The 20,045-nt window shown below is 33.3% G+C and overlaps 3 protein-coding genes and 1 long non-coding RNA gene across 5 annotated transcripts; 1 reads left to right on the forward strand and 3 right to left on the reverse strand.

The window, feature by feature from the left end:
* Positions 1 to 608: 608 nt before the first annotated feature.
* Positions 609 to 10,930, forward strand: LOC116774912 (aconitate hydratase, mitochondrial-like). Its single transcript, XM_061521364.1, has 16 exons — positions 609 to 830; positions 1,094 to 1,174; positions 1,315 to 1,458; positions 1,687 to 1,878; positions 1,951 to 2,137; positions 2,422 to 2,508; positions 6,393 to 6,571; positions 6,835 to 6,957; positions 7,144 to 7,341; positions 7,782 to 7,901; positions 8,316 to 8,496; positions 8,850 to 8,999; positions 9,488 to 9,689; positions 9,843 to 10,061; positions 10,195 to 10,324; positions 10,520 to 10,930. The coding sequence occupies exons 1-16, from the start codon at positions 798 to 800 to the stop codon at positions 10,658 to 10,660; spliced, it is 2,367 nt and encodes a 788-aa protein (XP_061377348.1). The 5' UTR covers positions 609 to 797; the 3' UTR covers positions 10,661 to 10,930.
* LOC116774930 (uncharacterized) lies at positions 1,686 to 2,717 on the reverse strand. The gene is made up of 2 exons (XR_009752622.1): positions 2,634 to 2,717; positions 1,686 to 2,531 (listed from the first exon to the last, which is right to left on the reverse strand). It is a non-coding gene; the product is annotated as an uncharacterized LOC116774930 (long non-coding RNA).
* A 1,571-nt stretch (positions 10,931 to 12,501) lies between the features above and the next one.
* LOC116775645 (large ribosomal subunit protein eL22-like) lies at positions 12,502 to 14,503 on the reverse strand. Of its 2 annotated transcripts, none has more exons than XM_032668583.2 (3): positions 14,357 to 14,503; positions 13,977 to 14,266; positions 12,502 to 12,697 (listed from the first exon to the last, which is right to left on the reverse strand). In XM_032668583.2, the coding sequence occupies exons 2-3, from the start codon at positions 14,254 to 14,256 to the stop codon at positions 12,534 to 12,536; spliced, it is 444 nt and encodes a 147-aa protein (XP_032524474.1). In that variant the 5' UTR covers positions 14,257 to 14,266; positions 14,357 to 14,503; the 3' UTR covers positions 12,502 to 12,533. The 2 variants fall into 2 exon arrangements, with proteins under 2 accessions (XP_032524474.1, XP_032524482.1); XM_032668591.2 differs by having other exon boundaries at positions 14,353 to 14,421.
* A 2,163-nt stretch (positions 14,504 to 16,666) lies between these two features.
* Positions 16,667 to 19,431, reverse strand: LOC116773197 (E3 ubiquitin-protein ligase RING1). The gene is made up of 4 exons (XM_032665621.2): positions 18,601 to 19,431; positions 18,253 to 18,425; positions 17,616 to 17,788; positions 16,667 to 17,324 (listed from the first exon to the last, which is right to left on the reverse strand). The coding sequence occupies exons 1-4, from the start codon at positions 19,341 to 19,343 to the stop codon at positions 17,280 to 17,282; spliced, it is 1,134 nt and encodes a 377-aa protein (XP_032521512.1). The 5' UTR covers positions 19,344 to 19,431; the 3' UTR covers positions 16,667 to 17,279.
* Positions 19,432 to 20,045: the final 614 nt, after the last annotated feature.

Raw genomic sequence — 20,045 nt, forward strand, 5'->3', positions numbered from 1 at the left:
TAATTACTTAATGACATACAATGTATCCAATGTAAATTATTCAAACGAAAATTTTAAACGCAACAAAAATTTATATGGCTATGGTTAAAATTAGATTTAAATGTATGGCAAACGTCAGTTCTCTTTTTTCCTAGAAAAAAAATTGTAACTATTACCTGATAAAAAAAGGATTTTATTGCTTTAGACGAGGGTTCATTATATGGTTTAATATTCTTTAAAAGAGTAACTTCTTATAAAAATTACACTTTCATTATATTGCAAAAATTTTATGGTCAATTTACCACATTTCGCTTAACGGTTAATAAAACTCGTTTGCCTATCCACTTTTCACAGATTTCATAAAACTAAACAACGCATATTTTATAATATTTATTTCTTAAGGTATATATTCATTATTTTAACTGTCATAAGTATTGCTCCTCAAATAATAAACATGCTTATTCACTACTGAGCTACACCACTATAATTAAATTAATTAATTATAACATATATTCAATAGGTTAGTTATCATGTGAAAAAATTAAAACATTTTCTAATTTGTCCAATTTAGGGTAAATTTAAAATAATGACAACATTTTACATAGCATGTGCCAAAACGTAGATTACACAGTGCAGTAATCTGCCAAATAATTCCGCTGTTGCGGTTGAAGTAGCTGCGTCTTATTATAAATATAATTAGAATATTAAACTGCGTAACTTATACGGGGTAGTGTTGAATAAATCTATGTTGCCGATATAGAGTTTACATTGCTATCCCATTTATAAATTATTACTTATTCACAAGAGGTCCCGCAACCATGGCTCACTGTACGAGAGTTTTACATGGCCAAGTAAGTTATAACATATTTTAATTATCCACGTGTTCTCATTCAAAACATTAAATTATTAATAACATAAACTAATCTAATCAATTGATTAATGTTTACTTACGAGTTATCACTTGCTATTTAAACAATCTATGAATGAAGAGGTCAATTTGGTAAATAAACAGTCTGGGGTCAGTTTATCTCATAAAATACGCACAATTTATTCAATACTATGAATGACACTATTTCATTAAGAAAAAAAATTAAGGGTTGGTTTTTCTTTTTAGGGTGGCAGGACGAGGCTTGCGCTCGTGGAAATTCAGAAACGATGCTTCAGTGTATCACCATTAACCGCAGCAGCGGCCCAGGTACCGGAAAACATCGAAAAACCTGTGTTTTAAACTGTTTTCAGTGTTATAACAAAGTTGTTATGTAATCATTGTAAAGGTGAAAAAGTTATGTGGCGTCCTTTATATCGTTATAATGACGGCGGTGCAATGTTTTATAGGTCGCGATGTCAAAATTCGACAAAGCTCCTCTCCCGTACCAAAAGTTAACTCAGAATATCGAAATTGTGAAGAAAAGGTTGGGCCGTGATTTGACCTTGTCCGAGAAGGTCTTGTACTCTCATCTGGACGACCCTAAAGGACAGGTGAGCAGGAAAATAACACATTTAATGTTATACAACTTGAAAATATATTCAACAATTTTTAAGCTACCATACATTATAAGTATTTGTTTACTCTTGTGATTCAATTAGTATGCTGCTACTAACAAAACTATTTTACGGATATAATACAATAAAGACTAAACATTTATTGATATAGAAATATTTGAATTCATATTTATTTACAAATAAGATTAATTATAACTCCCAAAGGAAATCGAACGTGGTACCAGCTATCTCCGCCTTCGTCCTGACCGTGTTGCAATGCAAGATGCCACAGCGCAGATGGCCATGCTACAGTTCATATCTTCAGGACTCCCCAGAGTGGCTGTTCCATCTACCATCCACTGCGATCACTTGATTGAGGCCCAAATCGGCGGAGATAAAGATTTAGCAAGAGCCAAGGTATTCAAGCAATGATTGAATTTACTCAATAAGTGTAATAATATGATACTAAAGTAATTTATTTTTCATTAGGATATTAACAAAGAGGTATACAAGTTCCTTGAAACAGCCGGTGCCAAGTACGGAGTTGGGTTCTGGAAACCTGGTTCTGGTATCATTCACCAGATCATCTTGGAGAATTACGCCTTTCCTGGTTTACTGATGATCGGTACCGATTCTCACACTCCTAACGGCGGTGGTCTTGGTGGACTCTGCATTGGTAAGACCTCAAAAGGAGTTGCCATTACAATTTACTTACTAATTTGTACGTGTATTTATTATATGCCTGCTAAAATATATAGATATACCGAAAACATATTATGTCATTGAGATATGTTTCAGAGCTATGTTAATTCAATCTGAAAACACAGATATTAACAATACTGTCATGAATTTAACACATAAGACATATTATTTAAAATTTATTATTTACTTGTCTTAACTTATAGTTTTATATGTTATACATATGGTATTGCTTAAACTTTATATGCTATGTATGCCCAGGTGTTGGCGGAGCTGATGCTGTAGATGTAATGGCCGACATCCCGTGGGAGCTGAAGTGTCCCAAGGTCATCGGTGTCAAACTCACAGGTGAGTTTTACCAACATCCTATACTAAAATAGATATAATGAATATTTTATATTTATAGTAATTTTTAGTGATGTACATAACTTTTAATATAATTACAATTAATCGAAATCAAAATGTAAATCTACCTCACAAACCAAGTATTGAATGTTGATGTTGGCAAAATGTTCGATAAGTCCAGTGCGAATGAAGCCATAGCAAACAAAAAAAAAAACAAGTGTTAGTTTGACACTTGACATGGAACCATAGACAATTATATGTATTTATTTCAAATCATTAGATCAAAAATATGTATTCAAAAGTCCCATAGGCATATGTATAAACAAGAATAATTACATATTTTCTGGAGATATCTATAATCAGTGCAGTAATTTTCTTCTTAATAAATCTAAGTACATTAAAATTCATATAAAAATGTTTAATTTCATTTATATGAATGACGTTACAATCTGACCTTTAATGTAATATCTTATCTCAGCACGAGTAAAGTATGCATTGCGTTGGTTGATAAAAAAATATTCCCACATCACCTTCACCGACCTGTACCTCACAAACATCAATGTCAGTTAAAAATACATTATTTATTTTTAACAATAGTTTGAAACTTATCAGTATTCATTCATACATATTATCAAAAGACTAAATTTATTCATGTTCATAGGAATTTCGTGGTTGTTTTAATATGAAAAATATTTTTAAATTTTTTCACATTATAATGCTTACAAAGGAATTACTTCATTTACAAAACCTTTTGTTAGAGAGCTCTTACCATAAGTTCTAGCGACAACCTTATATATGTTCTGTCACTCTCAGATCTTTTATGAATACTTTGAAACTGAAAGTTTGATTTTACACTACAAACTGTCACTAAGTATCCTTGCAGTAGTAATTATTACATACATTAGTTGTTTAAATTAAATTATTTGTTAATTTGTCTATATCTTTCTCTCGCGATTGACACATGACACATTTTATCAAATTCAGCTCAGCAGTTCCGCTGTCAAGATGTAACAGATACAAACATACACATTGATCCGTTTGTTATATACAAAGAGTCTTGATATGACCAACAATAAAATGAATAATAATCTAATTACTTAATATAGATTAATCACACATAATTATGAAATAACAACTGTTTAATTTCTATCATTAATTAACAAATGAATTCTTCATTAAACATATATCATTTAATTTGAACTATCGCCTTTTGGGAGAGATATATTTAAAAAAAAAAAGAAAGTCTTTTGTGCTATTGCATATATAACAGATTATAAATAGAAGACATTGTGGCTGAATGCCAGAAGCGCGAAATAAAAAAGATACTCAGATGCGTTTGATCAAGTGTGTGGTAGTGTAGAATTATAGATTTATTTTATATTCAACTATATATATATATATATATATATATATATATGTCAACACTATCAGTTAAAACAAATTTTGCATAGTCACACTAAATACTGAGCGTTAACATATTTTCATTCAAAAAACTTCGTACATTGTAGTATCAGAAAAGTATTACTTTTCAATAGCCACACATTATAGTATACTTATTGAAACAGAAACGAGATACGCTTCGTCTGTAGTGACGATGCTAACTCGTACTAAGCGTACGTTGCGATGAAACTAAGTTTTAAGACGTAATAATATATAATAGTTTCCAAATATATAAAAGCTCGTAACAAAAGCGATACAAATAACCATTTTTCTTTATGATTAATAATTTTAAATAGACATTGAATTTTTGAATCAAAATTATAATAGCAATGTTTTATAAACAGTTTTTATTTAAATATATTTTAGTATAAAAAATATTTCCCGTATACATCGTACGCGATCAGTCCAAACAGGACTCAGATAATGTTGGTATTATTTCACAATGTTTACAAATGGACCGCTCGAAAGTAAACATGCACTTAATAAAGACGTCGTTTGTTCGTTATAATGAGATCAAAGTCTAATAAGATTGTGATATTTGATACATATTATTATTATTTTATATCTTTTAGAAGTTATTTAAGATGGTGTAGGAAAAGCTTACCGAGTATGATTTGTAAAATGTATCCTACTTCATTAAGTTTAAGTTTTAATTTTGTTTAATTGAATCCTTATATACACTGCATCCAAAGGCTAATTTCTTATTTACAAGATTGTTTAAAAAACTTAGGTATAACATTTTATAAATCGTGATCTGTATTAAATTTAGAATTAGTATCGAATGTTTAACGTATCTTCATTTGGCTCGACAAAAACTGGTTACCAAAAATGCTGAAACGTTTGTCTTCCTATTTAGATGAATTACGATACTTAGACCCAGTTTCACCAATCAATGTTAGATGAATTACGTCTTGTTAAGGCGTTTGATGGACTGTTAGATGTATCGAGCGTCCCACCACGCACTATTGTCTGTTTAAATGTCTTAAGACATTAATATTAATTCCTGCTCTAGAGGTCCGTTAAATGGCTGACGGACTATTAATCTATTGTATTGTCAAAACTCAAATGTCCAATCCCACCCCCCGTTTTGTGTCGCCATAGTGAGTGTGACAGCATCTGTTTTGTCATTAATAAGGTAAATTAAAATATCTTTTTCATACGATGAATAATTTTGCCCCGGCTTTTCTATGACATTGCAAATGAGGTACCTAAACTTTCCATAACTTATAACTTGAACTCTATTTATGCCAATAAATTGGCAACACGATTTTAACGGGTAAACTGAAAAGAAAGCTTTTTGTGTGCTAAATCTATGCAATCAACGATATATAAAATTTGGTCGCATTGGCTAACGAGTGAGGTATCCAGGGATATACACGATCATGGGGTAAAGTGGTGCATCCCAGCAAACATGTCGCATTAAACGCTTTAATTTCAATTTGGTCGCCTTATAACGAGAACGAATAATTTGGAAGCCGGTATTTAACTTGTCATTTAATAATGCCTTTTTAATTCTTAATCGTGGGACGTAGTAATTTTGACAGACAATTATATTTTTGAAGGTTCGTTAGTAAATGCCTCGTGTAGACTTAACAAACAGGGCCTGGTGAAACTGGGTCTAATTATGATAATGTCTGTTATGTATAATTTATCTCAATATATGCATACACTTGTATTGTGTTTTCTTTATGAGTATAGTTAGACAGATAGACGATGAAGGAAAACATCGTGAGGAAACCTGGACTTATAATTTCAAATTATAAGTTCGAAATCGCCAACCCGTCTTGAGCAAGCGTGGTGATTAATGCTCTAACCTTCTCCATGTGAGAAGAGGCCTTTGCTCAGTAGTGGGCTCGGATACGCTGATTACATGATATATATTGTATAGATGGAAAATGGCCACCAGTCAATTCTTACTTTCGAATTACTTAATGAATTTGAATTGAATTATCGCATGAAAAAGACGAAATATCAAGAAAGGCGATGCCTCTAGTAGTTCTATTTATTTACATACATATTTAAAAATATATGTCTGTTACTTAACGTGTGATTATTAATGTTGATTGGCGCCAATGAGGGCATGTGAGAGTTAACTGATAGCACGTATCAAATGACGTTTGTACTACGCAGTACGGTACTGCGGTCTTTGGAGACGATTCACAAATCACGAAGATAAGATCACGATCCAGTGATTTATGTGCTTATGATAACTGAATTATATTGTACTCAAATTCTATCAAGATTCCACCAGACCCGTAAGGTTTTTGGCTTCAACGATTTAAGAAAACATATTAATTTAAACATTCGTAAATAGTGAACGGTGTTTATATATAATACTAGGACCATTTCTAACAAGTACCAAACATTCTCTAACAAACATCTTAGTTATGTTCTAGACTGTACCTCCATTACTATTGTCAAAATCCCCTTCATTGTCCCCTCTCCAGGCAAGCTGAAGGGCTGGACGAGCCCTAAGGATGTGATCCTGAAGGTAGCCGGCATCCTGACAGTGAAGGGAGGCACGGGCGCCATCGTGGAGTACCACGGACCTGGCGTCGACTCCATCTCGTGTACCGGCATGGCAACCATCTGTAACATGGGGGCCGAGATCGGCGCTACCACCAGTGTTAGTAGAACTCGCAATATCAAACTACCCGCAATATGTACTATTCTATGGAAACTAAGTAGTTTTATGAACAACATTTCGTCACTTGTACTGCTTTGGTGTGATCTGTAGGTTTGTTTTTTAAGCGACTTACAGCATCAGTATTTAATGGAGATTTTATATATGATTGTGTGTAATTCACGTTCATATTAGCTAATGAGCTTGAAGTTTACAACATACAGCCATTATCTATGGAGGTTATATATAAATAATTGATACCACAGGTGTTCCCTTACAACGCCCGTATGGAGGCCTACCTTAAGTCCACCGGCCGCCACGACATCGCCTCCGCCGCTAACAGCTACAAGAACCTCCTCACGCCTGATCCCAAGGCGCCTTACGACCAGGTGCAATATTAACACGTACTTAAAACAAATGAGGAGGAAACTGGTTACTAAATAATTTATTTTGTTATTATAAGTATACAACATTATAACTCAGAAAAATGTTCTTAAATTCCCATTAATATTGTAAGTACTGAATGATTTTATTACTTGTATTTATTCATATAGTAATTGACATATATTTTCCAGTTAATCGAAATCGACCTGTCTACATTGGAGCCCCACGTGAACGGTCCCTTCACGCCCGACCTCGCCAACCCGATCTCCAAGTTGGGAGAGATCGCGAAGAAGAACGACTGGCCTATCGACATCAAGGTCGGCCTCATTGGCTCGTGCACCAACTCCTCGTACGAAGACATGGGACGCTGTGCCAGTATTGTCAAGGAGGTCAGTCCAAAATGGTCGGCGATTATTAGATGGAAGCAAAAACGCTGGATAAGAATTTTTCTAAAAATTATTTCTAAATATTGGCCATTGTCAAGGAGGTCAATCTAAACTGGTCGGCGATTATTAGATGGAACTAAAACACTGAAACAAGAATTATTTTTTATAAGTTATTTATAAAGATTAAATCTTGTCTAAGAGGTCAGCCTAAACTGGTCGGCTATTATTGGATAGAAACAAGGTTTTTAAAGGAAACAAGTTTAAAATATTAAGCTATATTTTTAACATGATCACAAAGACTTGTGATAATGTTTTGTCCTCAGATTGTATAATAAATTTAAAAAAAAATAGAATATTACCATACATTTTTACATAGATTGGCTGAATGTGTAAATCCTAGATGTTAGGGTAAATTAAAAAAAAAATGTAATGTCCGTCTCCAGGCCCTGAGTCACGGCGTCAAATCCAAGATACCGTTCAACGTGACCCCCGGCTCGGAACAAGTGCGCGCCACCATAGAGAGAGACGGCATCGCGCAGACACTCAGGGACTTCGGAGGAACCGTAAGACACGTCCAGCAACATTAATATAAAGCCTGGCAGGAGTTACAGCCACATATATATTATGTACAATCATCCAGCTTGTAGAAATAATTATTCCTTAAAATACCGATAATTATTAATAGTCATCGTTTCAATATAAATTTGTTCACAATGTTAGTGACCAGACGGACCGGGGCAGGCTTCTAAGCAGAAAGTTTGGTAACGCCTTGTGATAGTAAAAATCATATTTTGAGATCACACGCTGAGGCAATCCTAGCTACCAATCAGGCAATCATTTAATGAAATTCCTCTGAATAGAAATCCAATCACGTTCGTCAAGTACTAAAACTATTACTCAGTGAAGTAAAAAATGTTAGTATATATATATATACTTTTACATATATGTTAAACATGTACCAATATAATGTTATCCAGGTGTTGGCGAACGCCTGCGGTCCGTGCATCGGTCAATGGGACCGCAAGGACGTGAAGAAGGGGGATAAGAACACCATAGTGACGTCATACAACAGAAACTTCACCGGCAGAAACGACGCCAACCCCGCCACCCACTGCTTCGTCACCAGCCCCGAGCTGGTCACGGCTCTATCACTGGCCGGTAACATATATATAAAGTACTGTACACACTCACATATAACTAAGTGCATTCAGGTTTAACTGCCAACTCCGAGCTTACATCCTCACACTAAAAATACAACGCTAACAGTTATTTAAAATATAGAAACTAGTTAAATCTGAGATTACTACACTTATATTTATAACATAATATCACTTATAAGTTATAATAGTGAATAGTAAATCCTTCAAACGGCTAATATTTTTATTTTTGTCACATGTAACATTTAATACACCTTTTCTGGCAACACCAATGAGTTGCTCGATTACTTTGTCTCTAACATCTATCAAAGTATTATTTTCATTATATAATATTAAAGGAAATTATGTTCCCAGGCCGTCTTGATTTCAATCCCCTGACCGACTCCCTGAAGGGCAAGGATGGCAAGGAGTTCAAACTATCAGATCCCTTCGCTGATGAGTTACCAGCTAAAGGCTTCGACCCCGGCCAGGACACGTACGAACACCCGCCAGCCGATGGATCCAGTTAGTACTTACTTCATATCAATCAAAAGCATATTATACATAGGGATATGTATAATATGAATTGTAAGTAACAATAAACGACGCTAACTTCACCAATGATGGGAGCACGCAGCAATTATCGGTAGCCGTTACTATTTTCAAAAGCAAAACGAAGACAAAGGCTGTTTAAAGTCAGAATAGAACTATGTTTGATTTCTGGTATAAACACGATCTGGAGAGGCATAAACACGACGGCAGGGTTGAGAGAGCGCGGACCGCTGAGGAATGTGACTATGAAGAACCTTCGAGAAATACAAGGACGTTTTGAAAAATTGAAGTTTCATTTTAAAATAGTACGGAACGTAGGGAAGAAGTGACATTAGTGACGTCAGCGAGGCTGGCGTCTCTCTCTCTTTAAAAACAAGGAATTTGTATTAAATAAGATATTTATAAGTTTTACATTGTATAATCTAATTTACTTAACATATAAATATTCAAAATCCTTCCAGAGGTCAAAGTGGACGTATCTCCTACATCAGACCGCCTGCAGTTGTTGGAACCTTTCGACAAGTGGGATGGCAAGGACCTCAGCGACCTGACCATACTTATCAAGGTGAAGGGGAAATGCACCACGGACCACATCTCCGCCGCCGGGCCCTGGCTCAAGTACAGAGGTCATCTGGACAACATCTCCAATAACATGTTCATAACGTGAGTGTTCAATAAAAAAAATATGTATTAATTGTATAGATTGCAGGGTATTTTGTTTCTGGCTTGATATTCTTTAAAATAATATTTAGGTACTTAGTTAATGAAATAAAAATAATCTGTAGTGATATTCATTTAATCTGTTTCAATATCCAGCGCAACGAACGCTGAGAACGGCGAGCTGAACAAGGTCCGCAACCTGCAGACGGGCGAGTGGGGGCCTGTCCCGGCGACCGCCCGGGCTTACAAGGCGGCCGGCGTGAGGTGGTGTGTGGTGGGAGACGAGAACTACGGAGAGGGCTCCAGCAGGGAGCACGCCGCCCTGGAGCCGAGGCACCTCGGGGGACGAGCCATCATAGTCAAATCCTTCGCCAGGTACGTACACAGTGCAAGATTACACAACGTACAGCTATAAACAACTATACCAAGTAGAAGAAAAGTCGCTGATGGGAATTTACGTTCAGTTCTTTGGCTAGTTATATGTATGAGGTGATATTTATCCAAACAGAATCCACGAGACCAACTTGAAGAAGCAGGGTCTACTGCCGTTGACCTTCGCCAACGCCTCGGACTACGACAAGATCCAGCCATCGGACAAGATCTCACTGCTGGGACTCAACGACCTGGCGCCTGGAAAGGTTACTGACCTATTTAACAACATGTTATGGACAGCACATAAATTATACGTTTATTGTATTAGAGTGACACATTTACAGTGTGTATGAGAAATAAAGCTATATTTTAGACATTTTATAATCTAGTTAGTAGGATTTGAATGTCATATATTAGTTGTATGTATACCTACAGTTATTTAATATATTAATGTATTCCAGCAAGTGGAATGTGAAATCAAACACAAGGACGGTAAATCCGAGCGCATCAAACTGAACCACTCTTTGAACGAGCAACAGATCTCGTGGTTCAAGGCTGGGTCAGCTCTCAACAGGATGAAGGAGATCGCCGCTGGGAAGTAAACATCGGAAACAACAACACCGCCAACAACAGGAACCAGTATTCAACAGTCGTATAAGAAAATCAAAGGCAGTTCAAAATAAAACATAGTCAATCGATACATGTAATGTCAAAGCGGTGCGTTATCGATAATAGTGTAGTGCAATTATTAGATAAGAATAGAAATGTCGATTTTCATTTCTTCGAGTATTGAAAGATAATTAAGTGATGTTTTATTGTATATTATTTATGTATATAACATTTACCTACCAGATATAACTGTTATGAACGCATATTGATTTTTCATTTACCACCGTCTTGACCAATTTAAACCTAAGACAATAACTGAATGTACAATTAAAAGGAAAGGGAAGGTTTGTCGTAGAATTGGGAGCGAGAGGTGTAACAGCTAAATCTCTACAACCTACTAGAAGACTTGAGTCTATCCAGTACTCAAATCAGTTCATTCTTGAAACGTGCTTCGAAGGCAGCCCTAGCAGATTCGTTTCAAATTTCTTTAGGTAGAGAGAGGTGCTTGGACGGTGGAGGTGAGCGTTTAACGCGTTAGATAGAGGCCCCTTAAACCTACACCTGGGTCGCAAGTCCCAGGCATTATTGAAGCTCCTCTCCCTGCAACGCGATGGACCCGGCACCCGTACAGTGAATCCGTGGAATGATGAGAGGTGTCGTCTTTATTGATTTTCCTAATATTTTACCAATTTATCTAGTGTAAAAAACATTAACAATTGTTTGTCATATTGTTTTCATCATTTAGACAATTGATAGTCAATTAAGCCTTCATTTTATTGATATTCTATAATCTATATGACTGCACTCTATCAAAGTACTGATAAATCTTAAAATCTGAGGGATAGTGATGTTATTTTATGTACTAATAAATCCTATACGCAAATTTTTACAGGCTGTATTTTATACTAAAATAAAGAAAGAAACGGTCTTAATTTAATTAAAAATAAATACTATACGTTATGAAAATAAAAATATAACTAGGTAAGTAGTATACCGAAATACACCGGGCTCCAAATACCACATACTTTTTATTTCCTACATGGATTGCTATGGCGTACAGGACATTTGACCTAATAAAGAAATAAACTACTATTTCGTAATCTATTAACATTATTTAAAGATTTAAATAAATTTTCCAATCGAAATCTTGCCAAAAAGTCTATTGTTTTCATACATATACCGTGAGATCTGTTTAAGTACGTACTACGTCATGCATGTACCAGATTTTCAGACGGATGTTGTTCTGCCAGGTTATTTTGATTGGTGCTTTATTTATCCACACAAAGGTAAACACTAAACAGCCATTAGCTCGTGTTGTATACGAAGAAACCTGTTGGACTTATTTACAAACCTAACCGAACTAACGTGCGCCGATGTTTCATAATTTTAGAATTTAGACGCAAAACTGTCAGCCAATATGTATTTTATGTGTAAGCGTATTAGTCCTGAGAAAAAATATTCCATTTTTAAATTAGGCACGGGAGAAATTCCATTCTTAAATTATGGGAGATTTCCTTAATAATTGAGCTATTCAATTCTCGTCTTTTCAGCAAGTAAGAAATACACTTTACTAATATAATGAAAAAGTATTAATACCCATATGGAACTGAAAGTCTGAAATAATTTATTTTTATTAAATATAAAAATGTACAGTTAAAAATAGATGACCTATGTGTATAGGATTCAAATGTCTTATACTGACACCAAAGACTAGGAAAATGGCATTGTCTAATTGTAAGTGTAAATTAAATTTTTGCCACATTGCATCAGGAATAATGTCCATCAAATTCAAATTATATGAAAGTAGCGAGTAAGGTATGAGAAACAATAACCATTTTAGTGTAAAACTATTTTATTAACACCAGGTTAATCCTCATTGTCTTCATTGTCACTGTCAGCGTTGATGTTGAAGTAACGGAGCTCGTAGGAATCATGAGCCGAAGCAACCACTCGCAACCAGTCACGGAGGTTGTTCTTCTTGAGGTAACGTTTTGTCAAGTATTTCAGGTACCTCTTGGAGAAGGGAATGTCTGCAATATAATTTTAAAGTTAATGAATAATTTTAGACATTATTCTTATGATAAAATTGCATAACATTACTTTTCAAACTCGGATACCTGATTGGGAACAAGACTTTTCTGGTTAAATAAAAATTATTTATCTTCATATACACTTAAAGCATTGTCAAAGGAAAATTCATGAAAAAAAAAATGAAAAGTACTAAATAAAAAATATCTCTTACATTTGGATAAAAAATATATATATTGTAACAATAAAATGAATTGCTAAAAAAAAATTATTTAATAAAATAATATCATTTTTAAGAACGTCTCTTTAAAAAAGTAGTCTTCACTTCCTGAACCAAGTGTATGAAATATATTTAATACATGTTCCTACTAATACAAATTTCATTGTATTTTAGTATTCTGTTTATAAGAATATAAATAATTTATAAAATTATAGTAGTTTTAAAATGTCATGAAAACAAAATGGGCTCATTCATTACTTCAAGTAGAGCTCCACCGATTCGATGGTTCACAATCTGTTTGTGTATAAAGGGAAGCTTTTTCGACTCGGTAGCATCTCTAGACATTGTTTTCTAAGTTATAATTCATAACAAGTAAGTGATGAAACAAAATTAAAACTAGTCACATAAGTTTCATTTTAATCAAGTAAATGGCTACTGCCCTGTTTTTGATACTTTGGTGATAAATGGATGGAAGGCAGATCAAGGATGTTGAATATAAGTCAAAAGTAGGAGAAAATTTCATGGACGGCATGAGAAATGACTATATAACAGTATGATACAGAAAAATTGATGAAAGAGAAATCTTGAATAACCTATTTTAAAATCTGAATTCACCAACCTACTCAATAGTTCATAGAAATAGATAATGTTTAAAAACAAATGTAGAAAAAATTGCACATTTCTAGATAAAACATACTACTAGATGGGATATCATTACCAGGAATAGTAATGAAACAGAGATTGATGGTCATTGAGTTTCTAGAGTAAGTAAAAAACTGCCATGGTCAGACTGTACTACATGTAAATACCCAACACCAGATCTTTAAAATAATAAAACTGAACATATAACTAACGAATGATACATGGGGAGCAATATATTTAAACCAAGTATGAAGGTTATATATTAATATAAAAGAGACCATTAGCTGACTGATTATTTGTTAGTCTAAAAATATTAGGAGAGAGTTCAATTTAAAGTAATTGATGAACGTGATCACATCGTATGGGACTATATAAAATAATGAAAAGTAATGGACTGAAGTGTGTAAATAAAGACTTGCCTGCATTGATGATAATTTTTGTCTTATCCCTCGCGATGACAACGTGATTGCCTAGGTTATTTGTTTTTCCCTCAACCTTAACACGTTCTTTGAGGTACTTCTCGAAGTTGGCTACTTCCAAGATGCTGTCTTCGGCAGGGTGCGTGCAGTCAATGGCAAACTTAAGACTGATTTTCCTTCTCTGTCCCTTGCCGCGGATTTTGCTACCCTTGACGCCTTTTTTACCACTCTTTTGGTTAAGTTGGGCTTTCTTAGCCACGGGTTTCTTCGCAACTGCCATTTTTGGCAACCTGAAATTGATATTATATTATAGATATATTTAATTAAAACAAGTATCAATAATTTTTCTACTTTTCATTTAATTTTTAAGATTAACCTACAGAACACGTGTTACAGTCGCCGTAAAACCTGCAAAATGGCCGACATATACTGTTGTTACGAATGACAGCGTCACATTTTATTAATTTTTGATTATAGTAACAATAGCTTAAAAAATAAATATTTTTTTGATTTATTTTATTTTTATAATCTCGACATTATTGTTATTCAGGCAACGAATTTACAGAATTTTTATTATAAATAGTTTTGAAATAATTTGGTACGTGATAGTTAAATAATGATATTATTTTACTTCGTAACTGGTAAGGGTTTTGTTATAGATAATAAAAACTATTAAATGAAAAATATTTTCAAATTCTTCGTATTTTTTCAAATATATTTAAAATATAATGCCCTTAATAATTATCACATACAATACCTTATTAATAATGTTTATATAACATTCTCGAAGCCATGCTACTAAACAAGTATATGAGTAGTATCTCAACTTACTAATATATCTTAAAATTTCTTCTTAAAATAGAACTGAATTTAAAGAATTATAGCATCTTAATCACACTTATTTAGTCGGCTTAATTGTGACTTACATATTTAAGTTACATAAAACTACAGTTAAAAAGAATTTGTTGTTTTTACTATTAAAGTCGTCAAAGACATAAAGCATTCAAGTTGATTATAAATAGTATTAATGAAGTTGTATAAAATTGCTTTAGAAAATAGAATAGGCACCCAGCTAGAAAATACTTATAACCACCTCATTACAAGAAACTGAGGGACACAAACAATTCTTTGGATATTGTAACTATGTATATTATACGATATTAAATCAACAATTACTTAATATTGAAACGTAAAAATGCTTGAAATAAATATATGATGAAATTTTAATACCTCGTTGCTTCTATGATACTATTACGTTTATTTATAAGACTTGGTGAAAATCGTGATTATTCTTTAGGTCTTTTAGTTTTTTAATTAATATACGTACTGTATTGTTTTCTACATCATGATTTTTGTCAGCGAAACCTTATGGAAAGAAATCAAATGTTCAGTTAGGTGTTGTCGCTAGTTTAGTAAATATATCTTGAAGCTACATTTATGAACGCGGCATGTCAAAGTAACCATTGTTTTCCCCATGCCCCGACTTTTATTTCCCATGAATAATTCGCATGAATAGAGGTCATAACATTTTTTTTTCACCTGATTACGTCAGTGTCTTGAAAGACGGCTGACATTTACCTTCATATATCTAATACTAACTTGATTTTGAAAATCCAAAAACACTCGATATTAATGTGTAAATACATCGCATGAGCTCTTTAGTGCTTATGATGTTATCTTTCAAGTCGTTATTCATAGTATAGTGGTACAAGGCGGTGCGGTGTATAGAAGAGCGCAGATGTAGTTTATTTGCGTTTGAAAACAACTGCGGACGTGAATTGTGTGTGTGATGAAAACCCTATTTTTGAATTTAGTTAACCTAAGTTAATTTGAGACTTGATTTGATTTATAACATTTGGGTTTGTTGGCTGTTAGTTTAAAGAATAGACATTATAAAAATATCAAATGTGTCTATTTTGAAGATGTCATTTCTATAATATTACAATCGATAAGGAGTGAGGACTGTTTATTGAAGTGTCCACAAATGACTAAAACATGGATAGTTGTTTTGTCGCCTGCGGCTGTAATGATCCTGAAGGTGTTACAACATCTGATTTAGATCGGTACACCGATAGAATTGAAAATGTCCTCTCTGATGAAAAGGGTCGTAAATTATTTAGAAATTTTATGTTTTCAAGCAATTTTAAACACGGTCGCAAAGTGTTAGATTTATGGGAAAAGATAGAAAAATTGATACATTACAGGGAAAATGCTGATGGTACTGCATCACCAACATTTTCTAAAGATTTGGATAAAGTAATGGTTGCTGCTGAAAGGATTGAAGTAATAGATTACGTTTTATTACAAACATTCATTTCTACTGTCAGTGATAACAAGGATAGAAAAGAAATCAATGACGCCCTTCACTTATTAAAACTGGAAGCGACAAAAGCACTTGCCAGTGAATACGACGCTTTCAGATCACGTTACGTCCACTACAATTCGAGAAACAATTAAACACAAAGATTCTGAAACAGTGCTTTGCTTACGATTTTTAAATTAGCGCCATTTAGTCCAAGTATGTTGAATATGTTATACAGATGTATAATAACATAATATTTATTTCTTAATATTTATTGTCTTGTACCTAATATATGTCATTGTTTAAAATGTATGTATATCAGTTTTTATAATAAACATGTTTGTAATGCACATAGTGCACCATGGGTTACCAGTCAATAAAACAAAGATTATTGTTAAATGTCAAATTTAATTGAATAATATAATTGCACATTAGTTGTACACTGCCGACTGCATGTGATTTTTACAACCATTAATATGGTATATTTAAAAAAATATAAAACCGGAATTAGAAATGCATTTTTATTATCTGTACAAAATAAAAAGAAGTATCAATTTATTATGATAAAAATTGGTAATATTATATTTATTTGCCTACATAATACATTTAAATCTAAATTACATTTTGAAATTCATAGTTTTATGATTAATTCATTGTACCGTAAAGTATTATATCCGACTAATTAGTGTTGCCAACAATATTTGCTTTACATATTAGTGTAAAACTAAATCAGTTCTATAAAATTACATGTTGTTTCTAACATACATGAATCAATGAGAATACACCGACGAAATATCCTTATATATAATACAGATTTTGTAATATCTATAGATATTAGATTATTATATCTATAGATTATAACACATGTTATGGCCATGTGTATATAGAAGTAATCACATATGTCCATTAATTAAAAATTAAATATCATTTTAATAAATCTATGTTATATCAGATTCATTACCATTTTAGTTATAAGATGATAACTAAAATGTGTTTTACTTCTAGGTTTTCTTCCAAGAATAGTACATCTCCAGCGGTTTGTTCACCTGTAAACAGTCAATATTACGATATTAATAACAGTTTATTATTATAATGAAGAAAAGATAACTCAAATCCGCTTAACAAGCCTGTAATACATTAGGGTATTTGATTGGGAAAGACTACTTGGCTTCGTAGAATATTAATGATACATTCCAATGTATTTAATTCTATATATTTTAGATTACAATAGATGTAATAAATGAGAAGCATGTATACAAATTGATACTGAGAATATTCCTGAGGTATTATTGTAATTCCGTTTTCGTTCACACATTTATGCATAGATGGATACATACCTTCCAAAATTTATCATTAATTTGTCTCAACGTCTGCGAGCCGGCCAGTGGCACAAACTGTCCAGGAGATGGAGCCACATAGATACAGAAGTTCAAGAGGCGGTAGGTCTCTGGTAGTTCAGCATCCAGATCTAATGTTAAACGCATGGCGAGATACTTGCTGAGATGATCCACTAAAATATTACAATAGATCACTTCTTAAATATTCTAATACAAAGTTCTTGAGTTACTTATTAATAAAAAAAAAAATCTGAAAACATTTTTGGAGTAAAATATGAGTAAATTGATAGTGAAGTTTTAGACCATGTCATGGAAAGAGGGGTGTGATTAGCATGATATAGATGTTTGTGTCTCTCCGTTTTTAGCATTGTAACTCTTAAACAGATCAACAAATTTAGATGCATTTTATTTATTAAAAAAGCCAGTTCCTTTGAGGTTGCCCTTAGCTATATTTGGTTATCAGTTTCTTTACCAAAATGATATGTCATTCTGGACTATGATTACTTCATTTACCGCCCTATGTGTGCCAGAATAATAAGTAAATGGCAATTACTGAGGCTTTTTTTATATTTAATACTATTAGGTTATGATTTAAATATCATGAAGATATTATTTGTAATATATGAGTAAGTCACACCTGAAGCATTCGCTGTAGTTTTTAAATATCTCACTGAACTGTCTCGGAGAGCTCTCATTAGTTGATTGTCTCCTGTCATCTCTGTGGGATGTGGTTTAAACACGAGCTCTATTTCATTAGGATTCAAGGGTTCACTTTCACCCTCTGTGTCCATTGAGTTCTCGCCTTCAGTCCTGGAAAAGAAATTGACATAGATGATATCTCAAAGACAGAATATTTAGTAGGGAGTTAGAATAACAGGGAAGTGAATGACCTTTTTAATTGTGGCCCATAACAAATAGTTTAAATTATGAAGTACAAGCATTTTTTGTACGACATTAAGACTATGAATGATATTTACATTCTAACCTGCTGTCACTAGATTCACTTCCTTCACTGCGTTCAGATGTCAAAATGGATTTAGCCCGCTTAGTTGTGCTGGTGTTTTTTGAAACAGAACTAATGTTCGATGGCACAGGAGATGGAGTACTCCGTACAGATGCAGGGTTCGAAGTTGATTGTCCGGGTGTGGTAGGGTTTGCGGCTGAAGATGTACTGTCCTTAGGTACCGAGCTACTGCTACCATTTTGTGGAGGCTCCGTATTATTGTTTGAATTCGAAGCGTTACTGTTGTCGTCATGATTTTTGCGCGCTCTTTGTGGCCTATTCTGTGATTGCAACTTTATACCTTCGGTTATAGAGTTTACTAAAGAAGCTTGGGAATGGGACATATTTATTTTAGCCAAAACCCGCTCTTGGTGAGCTTCATATTCGTCTCTGCTAGGATAAATTTTGGATATAAGTAAGTCAAAGTTGGGATCAGGCCTAAGTGATCTTTTAGATACCAGTTTTTTTCTACATGTAGGGCATTCCTTATTTCCTGATCGAAGTGCAGTAATAATACAGTCTGAACAAAACCGATGCAAGCATTCTTTCGTAGTCATAGTTTTCTTTAGCATATCCAAACAAATAGGACACATTAATTCACTGTGCAAGCTGCGCGGTGATACCGCTATTTCTGTGGCATCTGTTATCACCTCCTGCGGTGTACGGTGCAATTCATATAGGGATAGTTCCCAGGTCTTGTTCTGTGAAGGTTCTGTAGACGACATTTTTGTAAGATTTCTATTTGATCTTTAAAAAACAAACATAATGATAAATTGACAACTCCACCGCATCCGCCATACTAAATATGTGATAAATTGGTAACGTACAGATTAAATATAAATTTTTATTCACTTGAAAAAAAGGTAATCAAGTTGTTATATACGAAAAGAAACTTATTATATATTCAATTTTATATAGTAATTTTATTCATGAAAATACTATAATAATAGAAAAGTTTAAAAGATACACAGTTTACTTCTGCTGTTCAGTGCGTTTGAAATTGAGTGTTGGGATAACAAAAAAATAGTTATATGATTAAGTATAATATTTATAATATATTACTAATTCTTTTATAAAGAATAAATTTTTTAATTGTAATTACGATTAAAATTTATATCTGTTGTTCTGCCATGTCTTATTGGAGATATTCTTTGGTGTCTAAGACTTACAAAGGGTGTCGTTCAGATTTTTAATTTGTGTACAGGTTGAGGTTTGAGTATCCTGTACAGAAATTAAGTACCTATATATTTATAGGTTTTATGATTCAAAACAAATGTATTATTATTATTCTTATGATCTTTTTTTTAAGTATTTATAAAACAATATATGTAAGTCAGAAACATATGATTTAAAGCAATATATTTAAAAAAAAATATATTCATTCGTGTCTAATATATAATAAAGTACATTGCGCCAATATCATAAAA

This window comes from Danaus plexippus, chromosome 8, assembly GCF_018135715.1.
Source record: "Danaus plexippus chromosome 8, MEX_DaPlex, whole genome shotgun sequence".
NCBI lineage: Eukaryota > Metazoa > Arthropoda > Insecta > Lepidoptera > Nymphalidae > Danaus > Danaus plexippus.

Bases quoted from the DNA above. Each gene is read 5' to 3' on its own strand.
- LOC116775645 (XM_032668583.2), bottom strand. From the start codon at position 14,256: ATGGCAGTTGCGAAGAAACCCGTGGCTAAGAAAGCCCAACTTAACCAA. The intron at 12,698-13,976 runs GCAAGTCTTTAT...ATTATATTGCAG, and splicing joins AAAAATTATCATCAATGCAG to ACATTCCCTTCTCCAAGAGG.
- LOC116774912 (XM_061521364.1), top strand. From the start codon at position 798: ATGGCTCACTGTACGAGAGTTTTACATGGCCAA. The intron at 7,902-8,315 runs GTAAGACACGTC...AATGTTATCCAG, and splicing joins TCAGGGACTTCGGAGGAACC to GTGTTGGCGAACGCCTGCGG. The intron at 10,325-10,519 runs GTTACTGACCTA...AATGTATTCCAG, and splicing joins ACGACCTGGCGCCTGGAAAG to CAAGTGGAATGTGAAATCAA.
- LOC116773197 (XM_032665621.2), bottom strand. From the start codon at position 19,343: ATGTCGTCTACAGAACCTTCACAGAACAAGACCTGGGAACTATCCCTA. The intron at 18,426-18,600 runs GTTAGAATGTAA...TTTCTTTTCCAG, and splicing joins AGTGAATCTAGTGACAGCAG to GACTGAAGGCGAGAACTCAA. The intron at 17,325-17,615 runs GTATGTATCCAT...GACTGTTTACAG, and splicing joins TTAATGATAAATTTTGGAAG to GTGAACAAACCGCTGGAGAT.